Source organism: Rhincodon typus, chromosome 36 (assembly GCF_021869965.1).
Source record: "Rhincodon typus isolate 14 chromosome 36, sRhiTyp1.1, whole genome shotgun sequence".
Lineage (NCBI taxonomy): Eukaryota > Metazoa > Chordata > Chondrichthyes > Orectolobiformes > Rhincodontidae > Rhincodon > Rhincodon typus.
Genome location: NC_063367.1, coordinates 21,405,253 through 21,426,340, shown reverse-complemented (window position 1 = coordinate 21,426,340; position 21,088 = coordinate 21,405,253). Strand labels below are relative to the sequence as shown.

Below are 21,088 nucleotides of genomic sequence, written 5' to 3'. Positions count from 1 at the left end.
TACCTTACAAGATGAAAGATGAGTCGTTCAAGTGTGTTGATGTGAGTTCGTGACAATTGTTCAATTATGGAATACACACCTCTAATTATTTCCTTTCTATCTGGGAGACCTGCAATTATACAGAATTTTTACATCACCAAAAACCACAATTCAATCACATTGTGGCAAATTATATCAAGACTGAATGCTAATCTAGTCAACATCATTTACTTCTTTTTTGGAATGCTTAATCACAGAACAAGAAAGCTCAAAGTTGCATTCTTGTTCTGTAGTGAATCAGCTTATTAGCTAATGGAGGAGTAGGGTTGTTAAAATTAGGCTCAGCACAGAGATGAAAATAAGTTACAATTCCCATCAATATGTACACAAAGAACTGTGGATGCTGACAATTTGAAACAAAAACAGAGTGCTGGAGAAACACAGCAGGTGACAATTCTGTTGAGAGAAAAACAGTTAATGTTTCGAGTCCAATGACCCTATGTCAGAACCGTTCTCATAAGAGGAATGACCAATTGAGGTGAAATACAAGAGGTCTGTAAAGTCTGATAAAGCTATATCCCAGCAGATACAAGCCCTTTAAGGAAGACTAGAAACAGAGGGTGAGTGACAAAACATTAGATGGATTAATTATATCAGATCTACAGGGCAACACAGACTGAAGCATACTGAAAGACAGCAGTTGCAAGTTTTGAACATTTATTATAATTTTCAAGCCAGTCTTAACCATTTTTAAATGCAATTAAGACTGCAACATGTATTTTTTGATGAGATGTCTTGATAAGATCATATTACAAAGTACCAAATTTATTTAGTGCCTTATCACAAAGTCAAATCTCTCTCGAAGTGCTTCAAATTCACTGAATTACTTCACATCCAGTAACTTCTTAGCTATGCAAACATAGCAGTCATGTTAGCACAGCAAGATCTATCGAGACATGTTCAGTTTAATCTACTTCTTGGTTGTGTTGGATAAATCTTGGCTGGGATATTGGGAGACCTCCCTGCCTTTTTAGGACCTGTCTACTTTCAGGTTTATTCCTCCAGTATTCATCTCAGTGATTTCTTAACCCAATCAGAGAAACAGTCAAACTTTCTCAGTGCTCGGTCCCGCTTACCATATGGTGAACTGTCATTCCCCATTCTTGCTAATGACTCTTCATTCCACAGTGCATTGACTTCAAAACCTTTTCCTGGTTTACAAATTCTTCCATGACCTCACTCCAACTAAAATATACCTTTATTTCACCAACGTACATTTCTGCTCAGCCCCTTAACTCTCCAGTTTAATTTGCTGTGCATTTTTGTCCCAACTAAATGTTCTATCAGAACATCTCAGTACTCCAAAATAGTTTTCCTAAACACCCAGTTAGGAGATTTTATGGAATAGTACCCAACAGCCCCATCTTTAGGCCAGAAGCTCAGGCTTCAAGTCTCCCAAGGAAAGTATATTCATACTATAGCCAAACAAATTGAATTTAAACATGTAAATTCTTCCGATATTTACCAATAGCCAGTAGTAATAGCAAGAGATTCCTGGTCAGTCATGTGATGCCTCAATAATATCATGTTAGCAATAAGTGACTTATTTATTTGGTGCTGTATCACATCTCTCAAAAATGCTACACATACTCTGAATTCTCTTGACCTCATAGGCAAACATGGCAATCATTTCACAATGTGATGGAAAGAAATTGGAGCCTATCTTATCACTGTGTGTAGCTCCAGGCTACAGTATGCATATATTAATTTATGTTGCCACAGCAACTCTGAAACCTTGGGACTTGGTTGGCTGAATAGCTAGTGTGGATGCAACTGGTGCCAAGATTGGTCCCAGATTTCTTTCTGCCTGCAACCCCAGCCTTTAAAAAACACATGCAATATTTTCTTCATGAAAATGTGCAAGCTGATATTTGAGCATGTATAACTCTAATATATCCAAGTCACACACTCTCTCTTCAGTCCCAATGATTGAAAAGCACTGAGGTCACCAGTGATGGCTATCTTTTCGTTGAAAGTGGAAATATGGATGGCTCAGAGCGAAGTGCTTTTTCCACCAGAAATTAAAGCTAATGGCAGGAGGAATCACTTTGAATGTTTAATCTTTCCTTTCTTCAGACTCATGGTGTTTGGTAGCAGTATAATGCTTCTGATTTATCAGGACAGAGCTGGCTGTCTGGGGATACTGTTTGATCATGTTTGGGGTGGCACGGTGGCTCAGTGGTTAGCACTGCTGCCTCACATTGCCAGGGACTCAAGTTCAATTCCAGCCTTGGGTGACTATCTGTGTGGAGTTTGCACATTCTGCCTGTTTGTGCGTGGGTTTCCTCCAGATGCTCCAGTTTCCTTCCACAGTCTAAAAATGTGCAGGTTAGGTGGATTGGCCATGCTAAATTGCCTGTAGTGTTGAGGGATGTGTGGATTAGCTATGCGAAATGCAGAGTTATAGGGTAGGGGTTAGTGAGTCTGGGTGGGATGTTCATTGGAGAGTTGATGTGGATTTGTTGGGACGAATGGCTTGTTTCCACACTGTAGGGATTCTATGGATTAGGATTACAGCTTCCAAAATCATCAGATGGAAACGCTCTCCAAAAAGGTTGCACTCCTTTAGTTTAAATCTTGGTAATGTGGCCTAACCCACAACCTTCTGACTCAAAGGAAAGAGAAATTAACTGAGTCAAGAATTATATTTTACGTTAGGCCAAAAATATACATTTCATTGCATACGTAGGAAATTGATCACAGCAGCTAAATATGATATTACTAGAAAATGCCAGTCAACAGCTGCATTCTTTGTTTTCTTCATCTCTTTTGATTGTTACCAAAATGACTGAATCCATTTTGATAATTCACAAATAACTGAATGGACACAACTCCTGCTTACCCATTGCTCGCAGAACCTCATCATAGAGTTCAAACGTCATCAAAGGATTAGGGAGATCCCTCAGCCACTGTTTGAAAACACTGGCAATGACGTGAATGTTATACTCATCCAGATTCATGCTGTTAATATCTGCAAGGAGAAATCCCAGTCAGTACAGAAACAAAAAAACAGCAGGCAGCGTTAAAAGACTCCCAGACAGAAATGGGAATCATCTGCATCCCGCATTTTAAAAATACATTCTTGACATGTGGGTATCCAAAGACAAGGCCTATATATCACAAAGATAGTGAGCCTTCTTGAACATGTAATCCACATGGTACCTTAATGTGGAATGTTACAGAATTTTAACCCAGCAATGACTTATAAAAAGTGCACCTCATTTCATTAGAACATTAGTTATAACTGTTGATAATATTTATAAAACTTTAGGATAGAATTATTCATTGAAATCCTAAATTTTGTTTGAATCAGCTTTAAGCTTACATATTTTAAGCTTACATTTGCCACTGCAAAACAGGTTTCAACTTACTGAGCTGTTGGAACACGTCTAAATACCCAGTCTGGGAGCCTTCTTTACCTGTGTCCAGGCCCTGTTTGAGCTCTTTGATTTTGTTTGTTGATCCAGACTTCCTATAGATTCCTTCAGTATACAAGCCATGCATTTCAATGTAGTTGATCAGCTTCTCCACGACCAATGGAACTGACCTCTCATCACTGGTAAGTCTGGAGACTTCCACTCCAAACTGCCGAGATGATAACTCAGGGTCATACTGCACATCAAAGAGAAGACTATGTAAACCAATTGCAGCCTAGAATAATTAATCTCCCCAACCCCATATCACTCAAATGTCTCAGCTGGCAAAATGTAACGTCCAGTATGAAGTTAATAATAAACAATAGGGGGCCTCAGTTTCCAGTCTGTAGAGTTAACCAGCAGCAGAAGCATCATAATTAGTCTCAAATGTTTGGAGATAGAGAGGAAAGCAATAAACAAGCCATAGATCCTAATAATTAGGTAGTGTAAGAGACCATGTATTTATTACTTTTGGAAATATAAAGTGCAAAGCAAGTTGAACTGCTATAACTGAAATAGCAGGACTGTTGTGGAACTTAAAAATAAGATCAAGTGCTGCATATTTTTTGAGCTGTGAGATTTGATGTTGTTGTTTGAAGCAGCGAGAGCAAGAATTTGAGACAGAATGGCACCATGTTGTTTGAGTTTAAAAAAAATTCTGCCTGACAACAGCCCCATCTGGTTGAGCTGCACTGTTAAAAACCTGAGAGTATCAAAGGCAGCAGAGGACAGAAAATACAAAGCCTGAAGATGGACAGCATCCATCTCTCCCAAACCCTCCTCTCTTTCCAATTGGAAAGTCAGAAAAACAAAAAAGCTTAAAAGAAAAAATTCTAAACCAAGAAAAGATCTCGGGGTCGAACTAATAAATTATTGCAGCAAAGAAGGACAGTAGTTATTTTTTAGGCAAACGTGCACGTTTGGATATTGAGTAAAGACAAAATTGGTGGTACAACTGAATTGACTGCCAGTGCTCACCACTTAACAGTCCATGTGAAATTTGGACAATGGAGTGATCGGCAACTGTACCCATAGAACTACTAGTTGACAAGTTAGCACTTTGAGAACAGGAAGGGGAAAATGAGATTGCTACAGTGGACAGAAAGGTCTTTCATTTCACCAAGGTCCACACATTCTGTCCAGATTAGTAGGTGAAACAGAGGCCTACAGGTAGTTCTCCCATAACGCAATAGATACATTCTTGCGTGACCTCGTGCTATAGAAAACCAGCCTAGAGAATCGCGTTATAGGGAAATCGCTTTAGAAAATCGCTATACCTGCACAGCAGAAAGTTTGTGTTATCCAAACAGCGTCCACTATTCATCAATTGTGTTACAGCCAATTTGTGTTAACGAAATACGTGTAATAGTAGAACTACTTGTACTTTACGTTCAGCAGAAAAAATCCAGTTTGATTCAGTTGATATGAACTAGACTCATTCCAATTTAGTTGTGCTTATGGATGAAGTTCCCATTAAATCTGGTCAAAGATTTGACTACATCAGGACTTTTGCCCCCTTGAAACTCTGATCATTCATAAAATGTGTAACAAAGTTTTATTTTCCTCTACTAGTGATGGCTCCCCATGTGTCAGTCGCCAACACACAGGCAACAGGCTTAAATTAGTCTTTTTATAGAGATGACTATATTCTTGTGACAAAGCAGCCACTTCAAAATGGAACATCGCTTGCTGCTGCTTTTTTGATGTAAGCAGAGGAAGTACGTGTTCAGCACTAAATCTAACACCGACAAGTAGGTTATTAATAATCACTAACAACCAATTCGTAGCAATGAAAGTTTTACAAATTATACTCAGAAAAAAAGCTATAAAATTCCCAATAAAATCCAGATCAAGATATGAAGCAATATTTTTGCCATAAGCACACTTAACGAATTATCTTTTGCACTTAAGTTGCTAGATTCAACACTTCAGTAAAAAGTGAATTACCACAAAAAGCTGCTAATTTTATGGCTGTGCTAAATGGGATTTGGACAATTTTTAAAAAAGATTTCGTTGCAGTGAATATGGCATTGAATTGAAACTTGAAATACCTGCACTCTCTGTAGAGCTGCTTCTTAAAATGCATCTAAGGAAGCAGCATTTCTCATTTCAGCCAACCTATAATATTTTGTCACAACAAAGGAAGGATTCTGCCACTCAACTGTGCACAAATTTAGAGAACATCCTCTTTTTATTCTGATGACAGCAGAGACCGTTTTTATTTTATATCAATTTGCTATCGAATTTCCATCCAAAATCCAAATAGCTAGTTTCATTTACTCATATTAGTGAAGATGGAATATGGATGGTAAAACACCAAACTCTCAGATTTCCATTCAGCACTATGCCTTGAACTCAACTTCTCAACAGCCAAAAACTTTCCAGGATACGTGCAGCACAAGGATGAACACATTGCACATTCCTTGTTGTCATGACAACAAATATTTCAGATTACTTCAGAAGGCAAACCCTTATGCACCAGGACAAATATTTTCAAAACTGCATCAAGTCAGCATTGGCTGGTGGGATACATGTGTTAGAGTCCTAAATTTACACAAACTGAATCAAAATTGTCTCAACTAATTCCAGCAGATGATGGAATTTGAATTCAATAAAAATCTGGAATTAAGATTCCAATCATGACCATGAATCATTGTCAATTGTCATCTGGTTCACTAATATGTCGGTGAGCATTCTCTTGTAAAGTCTGATAAAAAGGAATGATTTAAAACTGCAAAGCTTCCACTCACAGAGCACTCCTCAAAAAGAATTTGAAACTCTGCTAATTCAAGATACCTTACCTTTTTGGAGCATTTGATAGTAGTTTTCAAGCAGCACTTTCTATGGCAAGCATACCTACATACTGAGAGAGAAGTGGAGAAGTAGGTACAATATATATAACATATATGAACATGTACAAAGACATTTTTATCTAAACTTAATTTTGAAAGATGTAATTCATTTCACCAGCCTGATTTAAATGCACAAGTGCTGTAACATTCTGATCACCAACATTTGATAAGACATTTATCCCACTAGTCCACATGGATTCATACAAATTAAGCTGGATACAATAAATATTTAAACGGCATCGAGTGAAAAGCTGACAGGTAAAACTGCCTCATCCAGTATTGAGAGTATTAAAACAACAGTAACTGGGGAAGGACAGTGTAACAGTGATTAGTTCTGGGGGCAAAATTATTTACAAAATATATTAATAATTTGGATGACAGAAGTGAACGCACCATCGCCGAGTTTTGTGGATGTCACAAAAATAGGTGGGAAAGCAAGCGGCGACAATGACAGAGAAATTCCACAGAGGAATACAGACAGTCTAAGTGGCTGGGTAAAAACCTGGCAGATGGAATATAATGAGGGAGAAAGCAAGGTTTTTCACTTGGACAGGAAGAATAGAAGAGCTTTAAGTGGAGAAAGGCTGCAGAGGAATTTGGGAGTCTTTGTGTATAAATCACAAAAAGCTAGCATCTAAATTCAACGGTTAATTGGGAAGGCATATGGACTGTTTCCCTAACAGATGGATTGTAAAAAGAATTGTGACTAAAACTGTTACTGAAAGCATACAAAGCACTAGTTAGGTCACATCTGGAATTTTGTGAAGTGTTTGTGGACCCCTTATCCAAGGACAGATACATTGCCATTGGAGGCAGTCCAGAGGAGATTCACTAGGTTAATACCAGGTACGGAGGAATTTTCTTATGAGGAAAGGTTGAGTATGTTGTGTTTGTACTTAATGGAATTTAGAAGAATGAGAAGGACCTTACTGAAACATACAAGATTCTCAGAGGGCTTGACAGGGAAGATGTGGAGAGTTCCTATGCCCTTGTGGGACAGTTTAGGACCAAAGAGCATAATCTCAAAGTAAGGGGTCACCAACTTAAGACAGCAATGAAGAAGAATTTTTTTTCTCTCAAAGTGTATCTGTGGGCTTTTTTTTTTACTGCAGAGGTTATAGATGCTCTGTTATTAAATGTATCCATAAGATAGAGAGCTTTTCATCAGTAAAGAAATTAAAAATCTTGGCAAAAAAGCAGGAAAATGGAGTTGGGAGTTATCAGATCAGCCAATTCTAACTGAATGGTGGAACAGACCCAAATGACCTAATTCTGCTCCTATGTCTTACGACAGTAGGCTACGGAAGTGGACAGAACAAGTGGTCTCATGGAAGACAATTAGATACATTTTGAGGAAAAAGGCAGACCAGGAATATGACAAGTATCAGGCATACTATGAGGAAGTATGAATTTATTAAAAAAGTAAAGACTTCTTAGAAGCAAAAGTCTTTGTCTGCTCTTTAATTCTGGTGCAATATCTGTAGGAACTTACACTTGCAGACGCAGGCTCTGTCCATCATCCAGATAAGGGAGGAACAGCATTCACAGTAGGTGGGAATACTGTACTGCGTAGATTTGAAAATATGGCCATTGTATTCCTCCACCTGTAATCAGACATATCTGGCCCATAAAAATCATTCTTATATTGAGGGACAGCAATTAAATGTTGTTCAAAAAGTTGCATACATCCTTTCCATTATCTCAAAAGAAAATTAATTCCTGTACTCGAATGCTGGGATGCTTTACTACAATAGGCACTCAAGCATTAAAGTAGACATCACATTTCTAATACTTCAACATAAATTGAACCCACCATTAAATCAGAATAAAAATACACTGAAATTCAATGTAAGTATAAAATAGAAATACAAGGCAGCCAATCATCTATAAATCCTTGCACATGTTTTGAGTTCCACATATCCATATGCTCTTGATAACCTCTGATTATGTTGCCATCAAGAATCTACCTACCTCGGTCTTAAAAACCTTTTACTGTTTGCATCAATGACTTAAAGGAATCTAACATAAAAATAAAGATGCTATGGTTCGGCTGTAAGGGTCATTAGTAAGAACCACATCTCAAACAGTGTGTAGTTTTCGTCTCTTTATTAAAGGAAGGAGCAAATGCATTGAAGGTGGTTCGGTGGTAGTTTGAGATGTTCAACATCTCTGCTTATATAACTTTTGGCACAGAGTTCCAAGTCACAGAACCCTTTATAAGAAAAAAGTTCTCATCTTGGTTCTAACAAGGTGACTCCTAATTTAAAAACAGTGCTCCAAGTCTGGACTGACCCACAAGGAAGCATCCTGTCAATGACAACCTTATCATGACTATTCAGGATCTTATACACTTTAATCAACTTACACCTCACTCTTCTAAATTCTAATGGAAACCAGTCCAGCTTGTCAAATCTATTCTCATGTGACAGCTGCTCCGCCCGGGTAGTAATCCAGCAAACTACCACCGAACCACCTTCAATGCATTTGCTCCTTTCTTTAATAAAGAGACGAAAACTACAGTGTTTGAGATGTGGTTCTTACTAATGACTCTTACAGCCGAACCATAGCATCTTTACTTTTATGTTAGATTCCTTTAAGTCATTGATGCAAACTGTAAAAGGCTGAGGTCCCAGTGGGACTCCACTTATGATATCCCACCAATCAGACAAGAACTTATTTATGCATACACTACTTTCAGCCAATCTTCGACCAATGTTAGTATGTTACCTACTACACTGTGAACATACATTTTCCATAATTGTCTTTGATGTGGCATCTCATCAAATGTCTTCTGGAATCCAAGAACAGCACATCTTCAGTGCATGCCCAGCACATGGGCGACTTCTTCAGAATCTAATAAATTGTTTAAGCATGATTTCCTTCCTTCAAAACCACACTGTATCTTCCCAATTATCTAGAGCCTTTAAATGTCCAGCTGTGACCTGATCAAAGAATGATTCTAACACCTCCTATGACAGATATAAACTAGCTGGCTTCTGGTTCTGTTATCTGCCTTCCCTCCCTTTTTGAACAGGAATAATATTTGCTACTCTGCAGTCTGGTGGAACTTTTCCTGAATACACAGATTTAGAAGGTCCAAGATTATTAGGTAAATGTGTTACGAGAAGAGTCCATGAGATTTTTTGCATGACATTTATTCAGTCACAATTTGGGTGTCAACTCTAGATGTCAGTCTAGAAGTGAGGCAGTATATTTAAAACAGGAACGGTGTAAATATCAAATGCAATGTTTTGTGTAAATAGAATTACTGCATCTCACGAATATTGTAAATCTGAAGCTTTACTGTTAGCATTTCTGATTACTCTAAAGCTATTTAAATAACTTAACATCTCTTAACAAGGCTGGCTTAAAGAACCAAGTGGTTTATGGAAAGTATGGAGAGTAATGGGCATCCTGAATTTACATGGAAATGTAACCGATATTTCAAAAATACCATTATTGTTCAAACTAGACTCAAGTTTTTGATGCTACAACGACAAAGTGAATTTTTCCCCACTTGCTATCATTATAGTTCCTTGGAGCTGCTACAGCTTTTGCTTTTCCTTTTCAAGAAATAAGTCAACTGATATATGAAGGATAATTCTAACTGAAGGGTCCAAGTTGCCTGAATCTGAAGTGTATGGAGTAAAACAGCTAAGCTCAGGCTGGAAATGGGTGCAACTGCAGTGCATTCACTGATTAATGGAACACAAAGGGTTTAGCGAAACTGACAAAGAAAGTGGCCAGGAGTCAGGCAATACTTAATTACTTACAATGTCGGTTTCTTTCTTCCGTCTCTTCTTTCTTTCGATTTTTTGCGCCTGAGAAACAGAGTCGAATTCTTATGTGAGTGAATGTGCCCATACATGCATGCATACACCCACACCCATGTTTCTAAGCAACAGGTAGTCAGGAAATCACACAATCTAGAATGTAAAACTGAACATGTACTTCACTGATGGAATTAACAAATCTGATCAATCGAGGGCTTTCCATCATTCTTGCATTTCCACAAACTTCTTTCCTCCTGAACAGCTAAGCTTGAAGTTGGTTTTCTCAAATGCCAGCCGTATTTCAAGTAGGTATTCAACTCACAACAGTCCAGACAGTGTTGGCAGACTAAAGAATCATGATGAGAATTACAAATGAGTTGAAACCTGTCCTCAAACAATATCAATAGGAGGGGCCAGTGGATTGCAAGCAGCAGAATTCCTGGATGATTTCACCACAACACACTAACATCATCACAGTTTATTTCATCTAACTCAGCACAACATAAACATAACATTGAATGGTGCCTATGCCAACTAAGCCATTTAAGGGAGATGTAGTTACGATTTCAGAGCCTTTCTGAAATCCCAACAATCCAGATAGGGAGTTTTCCACACAGTCCTTAACAGTGACTCTGGACCTCATGAAGTCTCATGGTTTCAGGTTAAACATGGCCAAAGAAACCTCCTGCTGTTTATCACGTACCGTCCATCCTCGGCTGATGAATCAGCACTCCTCCATGTTGAGAAATACTTTGAGGAAGCACCGAGGGTGGCAAAAGCGCAAAATGTGCTCTGGGTAGGGATTTAATGTTCACCACAAACAGTGGCTCGGCTGTAACTCTACTGATTGAGCGAGTTGAGTCCTAAAGGGCATAAATGCTAAACTGAGTCTAGGACAGGTGGTGAGGGAATGAACAAGAGAGAGAAATATACTTGACCTCATCCTTACCAATCTGTCCATGAAAGTACTGTATCAGTAAGACTGACCACCACACAGTCGTCGTGGAGGCGAAGTCTCACCCTACATTGAGAATACCCTCTATTGTACTGAATGGCATTACCACTGTGCTAAATGGGACAGACTTCAAACAGATCTAGCAACTCAAAGACTGGGCATCCATGAGGAGCTGTAGGCCATCAATGGCAGCAGAACAGTGCTCCAGCACAATCTGCTACCTGATGGCCCGCCATATCCCCCACTCAATTATTACCATCAAGCCAGATTCAATGGAGAATGCCGGAAGGCATGCCAGGAACAGCAGGCGTACCTAAAAATGAGGTGTCAACCTGGTGAAACTACTAAACAGAACTACTTGTGTTCCAAACAGCATAAGCAGCAAGTGATAGAGAGAGCAATCCCTCAATCAACAGATCAGGTCTAAGCTCAGTAGTCCTGCCACATCCAGCTGCAAATAGTGGTGGACAACTAAACAACTCACTGAGGAGCAGGTTCCACAAAATCTCACGATCCTCAAAGATAGAAGAGCCCTAGTGCAAAAGATAAGGCTGAAGCACTCATGGCAATCTTTAGGCATAAGTGCCAAGTGAATGATCCAGCTCAGCCTCCTCTAGTGGTCCCCTGCATTACAGTCTTCACCCAATGCAAGTGATGTCAAGAAACAGTAAAATACACTGGTTACTGCAAAGACTTTGGGCCTGATAAGATTCTGGCAATATTACTGAAGACATGTGCTCCAGAACTTGTCACTTCAGTACAGTTACAACGCTAGCATCTATACAACAATTAGAAAATTTCCCAGCTATGTCCTGTACACAAAATGCAGGACAAATCTAACTTGGCCAATTACCGCCCCATTAGTCTACTCGCAATCATCAGTAAATTGATGGAAGGTGTCATCGATAAGGTGATCAAGCAGCACTTGCTCAGCAATAATACGCTTTGTAATGTTCAGTTTAAGGTCCATCAGAGCCACTCAGCTCCTGAGCTCATTGCAGCCTCGGTTGAAACACGGGCAAAAGAGCTGAATTCCATAGGTGAGGTGGGAGTGATAGCCCTCAACATCAAGGTTGCATTCAACTGAGTGTGGCATCAAGCTGCCTGAGCAAAACTGGAATCAATGGGTATCGGGGGCAAATGCTCTAATGGTTGGAGTCATACCTGGCACAATAGGAAGATGGCTTTGTTTGTTGGAGGTCAGTTATCTCAGTTACAGGAGCTCCTCAGGGTCGTGTCTTTGGCCCAAACATTTTCAGCACCATTTGCAACTCTTCAGATACTGAAGCAGTCTATGTTCAAATGCAATAAATCTGGACAACATCCAGGCTTGAGCTGACAAGTGGCAAGTAACATTCGCACCACACAAATGCTAGGCAATGAACGTCTCCAGTAAGAGACAATCTCATTACCACCCCTTGACATTCAATGGTGTTACCCTCACTGAATCCCCCACTATCAGCATCTTGGGATTACCATTGATCGGAAACTCAACTGGACTCTTCACATAGACAGTGGCTACAACAGCAGATCAGAGACTAGGCATTCTGAGGCGAGTAACTCACCACCTGACTCCCCAAAGCCTGTCCACCATCTACAAGGCACAAGTCAGGAGTGTGATGAAATACTCTCCACTTGCCTTGCACCACATCTAAAAAACAATATTCCCTCCACCATCATGCTGTTACTGAGCATTATCTCCAGTTTGCACTGCAGAAATTCACCAAAGATTCTTTAGACAACACCTTCCAACCCACAAGAACACCCATCTAGAAGGGCAAGGGCAGCAAGATACATGGGAACACCACCACCTGTAAATTCACCTGCAGGTTTCCCTCCAAGCCACTCACCATCCTGAATTGGAAATATATCATCACTCCTTCACTGTCACTGGGTCAAAATTCTGGAATTCTCTCCCAAAGGGCATTGTGGGTTAACCTACAGCTATGGGCTGCAGCAGTTTAAGAAGGCAGCTCATCACCACCTTCTGGGGGCAGCACATTGGCTCAGTAGTTTGTACTGCTGCTTCACAGCAGTATGGGCATGGGTTTAACTACACCCTCGGGTGACTGGCTTTGTGGTGTTTGCATATCCTCCCACTGTCCAAAGGGTGCAGGTTAAGTGGAATGGCCATGCTTAATGGCGCAATGGGCCGAATGGCCTGATTTCCCATTGTCGGGATTCTATAGTAAAACTAGGAATGGGCAATAAATGCTGGCCAGACAGCAATGCCCTTGTTGCTACAAGTAAATAACAAAAAGGTCCTCCCCGGTCATCCTTTTCAAGAAAGCCAAAGCTTGCTTTAAATCTCTCTCTCTCTCCCCCCCACCCCCAAACCCATTGCCCTCACCCCCTCACCATCGCTTGGCATCACCTGAGCATTATTTCTTGACTTACCTCACTTTTGTGGTTATTATTTCAATATTTGTGGTACTACATTACATATCTTCGATTTATACCTAAGTACTTCACAAAAAAAAGGCTAAATATTTTAAACATCTCACCTTTCCAGTGTTACTCTCCAGAATTTTGTACTCCATCATAAACTCATCTAGAAACACCTTAAAGGTGTTGACCCACACTTTGACTGGAGATTCATTCCAATCACGTTGCTCCTGCCTCATTGTCTTTTCCAGAACCTGCTCAAATAGCGCATACAAATCTTTGTACCGAATGCTCTTCCCATTGTCCACCTGTGACAGAAATGGCATTACAATGAACAAAAAATAGATATCAGTTATGTCATGGTACCCCATCCCTCCACCTAATCTTTGGTGCTATACTTCAACTTGATATGTAGGATTTAGTTTAAATTAAGAATAAATTGCTCCCTCCTGGAAAATAGATAATGATTTAACAGCAGCTTTAACAACTCTTTTCTCCCCCAAATAAAAAACTATAGATGGGAATGAAGGCAATTCTACAGGATCAGAAAAAATATTCACCCTAGAACATCAAAAAGCAATAGAGAAAGAAGTCCTTATTGTGTAATTTATAGCTTAAGACAAATGTTTTGTTACACTGTCCATTCCATGCAATATATGCCAAAATCTTCATTAATCTGAACCTACACTCACTGCTAAAGCTGCTGAATAAGAGTTGAAGATATTTAAACGGAACTCTTTAAGGGATTTCTTAAAAACAACATCCACAAATGTATCTTTCTTGCAGTCATCAGTGGCCAGGTCAGTGATCTGAAAAGGTAAAGCAAAAAGATAATATTTCTTTAAATATGAATATAAAACCTTGTTAACTTACAGAAGAAGAGTTTTTGTTAAAATAAAATTTGCCTATCAAGGATACTTGGGATACTAATGAAACCCTTTCAAAATCACTCAAGCATTGACATTCATGACTTATATAAGTATAGCAGTTAATTGCTAAGTAAAGCTTTCTTCATTTTCCTCAAGCAACATGTTTCTTTACAAACCCCAGAAGGCGCACTGCAAACCTTTTTTATTTCTGCCAAACCTGCCTCTGTCTAGTTAGAATTATATTGTAATTGCCAAAGTCCATTTAATGTAGGCCCTCCAATGTAGATAGGGAAAGATTTTATTCCATAAATTTTATGCGGATGTGAATCTGTGTCAAGCTATTTTTTTTAGCTTGTTGCGCCCACCCAGTTTCCTTGAGAATCCATTTTACTGCTTTGTCCATGAAAATCTGAGACTTCTTTATCGAGTTTCACACTTACCTTCTTCTGCAGGAATTCATTCATACACTTGAAATCATTGGCACTGGTTATAATCTGTAATTCGTCATGCTGGCACTGTATGGGTTCCAGGCCCACGTTGCTAATTTTCACACTCCTTCTTCGTTTTACCTTAGGTGATGGCTCTTTATTCTCCTTAAACTCTTTCCCTTGTTCTAGCCCTAAATCAGGACTCCTGGGAGGTGTCAGATTATGAGGTATGTGTTCCTGACCTGAGGGAGAACAGAAAAATCAAGATCAACAGAAAAATCAAGATCAACATCAAATGAATCTTTGCACAGAAAAGTCAAACAACTCTTCAAGACATTGAATTGCAGCATTTATGGAAATCTAAAATCCTGAGGTCGCTCCCTGTTTTGGGAAGTAGGTCTGTGCATGAAACTCTAAGCACAGTGAGCTCTCAAATTCAATCACTTAGAGAAGTGGAAGCCAAGCACTTCTCCACTGGAGAAGGAAAGGAAAGGAAAATCCATAGGACCTATAAGTTTATTAAGTAGTTAAAGTTTAACAGAGTCCTTTCATCTGCCACATCCTCGTGAGGGCACCCAGCTTCCTAAAGGTATTCCAATGCTTTCTTTCCACGGGACAAAAAGAAACCCAGTTGCAGCTTTATTTTAGTATTTGGTTTTATGGATCAGACCAAACCCCCTCAAAACATGTCAATGAGATAACCTGGAGCCTAACTTTTTCTTATTTTAAAGGGAAGTGCCAGGAATTGTGTTCATGATGCAATTCAATTGGTCAAACTATCAGGCTTGAAGCAAAAGACACTTTATTCATAAACTACAGTTGAAATACAGACAAAATAAAAATAAAATGGTTCAACTGTAACTATCAAAATACTTAAAATAATAAACTACTCCTTAACTGTTCCAATATAGTTACATCCTATAAACACAACTTGGCACAGGCAAATTCAGTAAGATAGATGCATCACATGCAATTCTAACAGCAGGAAGAGAACCCCAGCTTTTAGTTGTAACAGAGCTTCCACATCCAGCTTTCAGATCTCTGCAACTGCTAGTGAAAGCTAAACTAAAAATCTTGATTCTGTAGGAGCTTGACCCCACCCAGTCAGGCTGCTTCTATTGTTCCATCTTTTAAAAAAAAAACACCCAAGGCCTTACAATTATGTCCATCCTGGGCCTCCTCCAGTGTCACAATGACACCACTCACAAACTGGAGGAGCAGCACCTCATATTCCACATTGGTCGTCTACAGCTCGATGGCCTAAACGTGGATTTTACCAGTTTCAAGATCTCGCCACCCCCGGCCTCATCCCATGTCCAACCCTCCACCTCATCCCCGCCTCCTTGACTGGACACAACCTGTCCGTCTTCTCTCCCACCTATCCCTCCTGCTCCTCCCACCTCACTGACCAATCCCCACCACATCATACCTGCACTCACCTATCACCATTCCACCTACCTTCCCCAGCCCCACCCCTCCTCTCTTTATTTATTTCTGAGCTCCCCTCCCCTACCCCATTTCTGAAGAAGGGTCCCCACTAAAAACATCAGCTTTCCTGTTCCTCTGATGCTGCCTGGCCTGCAGTGTTCCTCCAACTCCACACTGTGTGATCTCTGACTCCAGCATCTGCAGTTCTTACTACCCTAAGGCCTTACAAGCTGTTTATTCTATTGGCTTTGAGCAGACTGCTTGTCACCTCTATCTCAACCTTTCTTCATAAAAAAAATTAGGACAAAATACACTTGTTAAAGCCATAGTATTGTTACACCTCCCCGCTTAAAGAAATGAGCCATCTATATACAAAGCTTCATTTTTAAAACTTTTGGTCTTACACTATTAGTACACTATAATACATATATTGTTTGCATGCTTAGAATCATTCACTACTACAGTCCATTTCAGTCGTTTTCTTTTGCCTGCCATCGAATACCTCCATCTTCCTTCAAAGTCGCGATGATGTGTTGGCATTTACATTCTTGCATCCTGCCAGGTGCATAGCTTTCAAATTAAATGGCTGCAATAATTAGCTCTATCTAAACAATCTGGTATTTTCATCCCTGAATTTTTCCAAAAACTTTAATGGGTTATGATCAGTATGTACAAATGTCTCAGATACATTACTGGCAATATAAATGGTGAAATGTTGCAACACCAAGCTCAAGGTCTCCTTCTCAATTGTGGATTATTTCTGTTGACGATTATTCAATTTCCTGGAAAAATATTTAATAGGTCTTTCTATCTTCTCGTGGTCTTCTTGCAAGAGTGCAGCACCGACACCCACATGTCTTGCATCGATAGACACTTTTAATGATTTTGCGAATTAAGTGTGGCTAACGCTGGGGCAGTGGTTAACACAGCTTTCAGCCTGTCAAATGCCTTCTGACATTTCACCATCTACTGAAATGTTCTGCACTTCTTCAACAAGTCAGTCAGTGGAACAATTACACTGCTAAAATCCGGTATGAACTTCCAATAAAAACCACTCAATCCCAGGCATTGTAGTACTTCCCTCTTCATCGAAGGTATGGAAAACTTCTTGATACCTTTGTTTTCACATCTCTGGCAGCCATTTGTCCATGTTCAATAACATGGCCCAGGAACATGTCATGGGCTTTTGCGAACCCACTCTTAGCCAGATTTATCACTAAACCCACCTCCTGAAGTCAGTCAAACAATTTCGATAAGTGCTTCAATTCTTCCTTCCACGTGTGACTAAGAATCACCAGATCATCCATGTACACCATACAAATGACTATCGGTTAGTCTCCGAAATGTGGCTGGTGCATGTTTCATACCAAATGGCATGGCTCTAAACTGGTGTCAAGAAAGCTGAAATTTTGTTGGTTCTTTTGGAAAAAGGGGCCTGCCAGTATCCTCTGAGTAAGTCCAACTTTGAAATATAAGTTGCTTGTCTAAACTTCCGAATACATCTTCTAAATATGAAATAGGTTACGAATCAGATTTTGTAACTGCATTGACGTTGTGATAGTCCACACATAGTCATTGGGTACCATCTGGTTTTGGAGCCAATGGTAAGCTCCAGTTGCCTCAACTCACTTAGATTATATTGTCTTTGGGCATGCATTCAATTTCTTTTTGAATCTGTGCCAACTTTACAAGGTTAAGTCTATAAGGATCTTGCTTAATTGGAACAGTATTTCCTTTATCTACATCATCATAATCAGATTAGTACTTTCCAGCTTATTCCTACATCCATCTTCCCAGTGTTTTTTCTAAACCATCAACACTGTAAATTCATGTGGCCTACTTTATCACAGTGAAAACACCCGAGCTTTTGTTTTTTAACTTCTCTTTCTCCCTCATGGGCTTCCTTTTTATCCTGTGACAAACTATCTTTACTATCTTCAATGAGATCTCCTTTTCCATTACCCTCACAGACTGAAATTGATATTGGAACACAAACTTTGATTTACGAACCAACTCAGTCATTTGCCATGTCTGCTGCTAATCTTGCAGATTTAACTCTCTGCCCTTCCATGAGTTCTCACTACTTCAGGAAGAACTCCTCTAAAATAATCAACTTAGAGCTTCAACAACAGACTTAACATTTAGTGTCTGGTGACCCTTCCTCAGAAGTTCTGTTCTGAGGAAGGGTCACCAGACCCGAAACATTAACTCTGTTTTCTCCTTCACAGATGCTGCCAGACCTGCTGAGCTTTTCCAGCAACTTTGTTTTTGTTCCTCACTAACTCTACCTCCCAACTTCTTGGGGAAAGCAGCTGCTGAACCACGCTGTGATGCATCCAGACAGGATGCTTTCTATGGTGCATCTATAAAAATTGGTTAGAGTCCTTGTGGACATGCCAAATTTCTTTAGCCTCCTGAGGAAGTAGAGGTGTTGCTGTGCTTTTTTGACTGTTGCGTCAACGTGGGTAGACCAGGACAGATTGGTCAACACTTGATGCTCTTGACCCTCTCTACCTCAGAACCACTGATACAGACAGGGGTGGTGCCCTCCACTCCGCTTCCTGAAGTCAGTAACCACCTCCTTTGTTTTCTGATGTTGATGGAGGGATTGTCATCATTACACCATGCTGCTAAACATTCAATCTCTTTCCTGTATTCTGTCTCTTTGTTGCTTGAGATCTGACCTACAACAGTGGTCTTGTCAGCGAAATTGTAAATGGAGTTGGGCAGAATTTGGCTCACAGTCGTGAGTGTATAAGCAGCCATTCAGGCTGCTTCTATTGTTCTAACTTTTAAAAAACCCAAGGCCTCACAAGCCGTTTACTTTACTGGCTTTGAGCACACTGCTTACCACCTCTGTCTCAACCTCTACATTGAAAAAAAACAGAACAAAATACACTTCTTCAAGCTATAGTATTGTCACACTAGCATATTCGGCCGTTGACATTTAGGAAGGGGACTGCAACTAATCATTCAATTTTCTCCAATCACTCTCTTGTCTCTTTTTAGTTTGTCATACCATACAGGCCCACTGACAGATTTGCAATCCATTTTATTTTAAACTTTCTATATCTAACTTGGAATGCCATGTAGGTTGGTATTTCAGACCAATCAGGCACATTAATTATATCAGTTTACACATACATTCATACATGTATTGAGCTCCATTTCAAATTCACTGCTTACTGTACACATTGCTCAAGCAGATCAGTTATATCCAGAAAGTGACAAGTTTTAATATACGAAATCACTCAAATTGCCTAGCCCGTGTGTCAGTTTTCAGGTTGCTAGTTTGGTATAAATTCTCTAAGAACACAAATTCTCGGATGAAGAAACTGTATTTTTGAACATTCCATTAATACTGTAACTCATCTATCACAGTACCTGGCAGAATTCTGAAGTCTCCTAATTAATTCATTTCTAGGTTCAATAATCTTCTGGTGTATTTCAAGACAGAACGTGTGTGTTCCGACATAAAGCAGACAGAGTGAAATTGCATTTGTCTAATCCCATACACATATGAGCAAGTTTGAAATATGATTTATATGCTGCTCACATTCATTGTACATGTGGTCTCCCTGACATCACAATTTTTATTTTTGGCTCTTATTTCCAACCTTCATGTATTTTCAAATTAACCACCCACCATTTGTGGGATGTGGGCATCACCCAATAGCCAGCATTTATCGCCCACGCCTAGTTGCCCTTGAGGTGGCGGTGGTGAGCTGTCTTCTTGTTCCGCATCAGTCCACCTGCTGTGGTTGACCCACAATGCCATTAGGGAGGGAATTCCAGGATTTTGACCAAGCAAAAATGAAGGAAGCAATATACTTTCAAGTCAGCATGGTGAGTGGCTTGGAGAGAAACTTGAAGGTGGTGTTCCCATGTACCTGCTGCGGTTGTCCTTCTAGATGGAAGTGGTTGAGAGTTTGGAAGGTGCTATCTGAGGAATCTTGGTGAACTTGTGCAATGCATCTTGAAGATAGTACACACTGCTGCTACTGAGCTTCGGTGATGGAGGCAATGAGTGTTTGTGGATGTGGTGCCAATCAAGACGGTTGCTTTGTTCTGGATGGCGTCATGCTTTTTGAGTGCTGTTGGAGCTGCACCCATCTAGGCAAGTGGGGAGCATTCCATCACTCTCCTGACTTGTGCCTTGGAGATGGTGGACAAGCTTTGGGATGTCAGGAGATGAGTTACTCGTCGCAGTATTCCTGGTCTCTCACTTGCTCTTGTAGACACTGTATTTATGTGGTGAGTCCAGTTGGGTTTCTAGTCAATGGTAACCCCCCAGGATGTGGATAATGGGGGATTCAGTAACACCACTGAATGTCGAGGGGCAATAGTTAGATTGTCTCTTATTGGTGACGGTCATGGCCTAGCATTTGTGTGGCATGAATGTTACTTACCACTTGTCAGCCCAGGCCTGGATATTGTCCTGATTTGTTGCATTTGAACATGGGCTGTTTCAGTATCCGAGGAGTTGCTAACAGTGCTGAGCACTGTGCAATCATTGGTGAACATCCCCACATTTGTCAGGTATGACACTAACCACCAGGGAGTTTGCCCCGATACCCACTGATTCCAGTTTTAACTAGGGCTCCTTGATACCACACTCGGACAAATGCAGCCTTGATGCCAAGTGCTGTCACTCTCCACCTTACCTATGGAATTTAGCTCTTTTGTCCATGTTTGAACCAAGACAAAGAGAGGTCAGGAGCTAAGTGGCACTGGCGGAACCCTAACTGGGAGTCATTGAGCAGATAATTGCTAAGCAGGTGCTGCTCGATAGCACTACTGATGACATCCTCCATTATTTTACACATGTTCAAGAGTAGACTAATGGGGCAGTAATTGGTCAGGTTGGATTTGTCCTGCTTTTTGCATACAGGACATACTTGGGCAATTTTCTAATTGCTGCGCAGATGCCAGTCTGCTGGAAT

General features: G+C 40.1%; 1 protein-coding gene across 6 annotated transcripts in view; it reads right to left on the bottom strand.

Moving 5' to 3' along the window:
- The window catches only part of myo9aa (myosin IXAa), a 308,137-nt gene that overhangs the window by 20,325 nt on the left and 266,724 nt on the right, over positions 1 to 21,088 (bottom strand). For 5 of the 6 annotated variants that reach the window (XM_048617105.1, XM_048617109.1, XM_048617108.1 and 2 more), the window contains 9 exons: positions 14,730 to 14,959; positions 14,107 to 14,229; positions 13,540 to 13,728; positions 10,081 to 10,128; positions 7,800 to 7,911; positions 6,257 to 6,318; positions 3,459 to 3,651; positions 2,882 to 3,010; positions 4 to 109 (listed from right to left, as the gene is read on the bottom strand). In XM_048617105.1, the coding sequence (XP_048473062.1) occupies positions 4 to 109; positions 2,882 to 3,010; positions 3,459 to 3,651; positions 6,257 to 6,318; positions 7,800 to 7,911; positions 10,081 to 10,128; positions 13,540 to 13,728; positions 14,107 to 14,229; positions 14,730 to 14,959 (1,192 nt within the window). The remainder of the gene's footprint in view (positions 1 to 3; positions 110 to 2,881; positions 3,011 to 3,458; positions 3,652 to 6,256; positions 6,319 to 7,799; positions 7,912 to 10,080; positions 10,129 to 13,539; positions 13,729 to 14,106; positions 14,230 to 14,729; positions 14,960 to 21,088) is intronic. The other variant, XM_048617106.1, reaches the window with a different exon arrangement.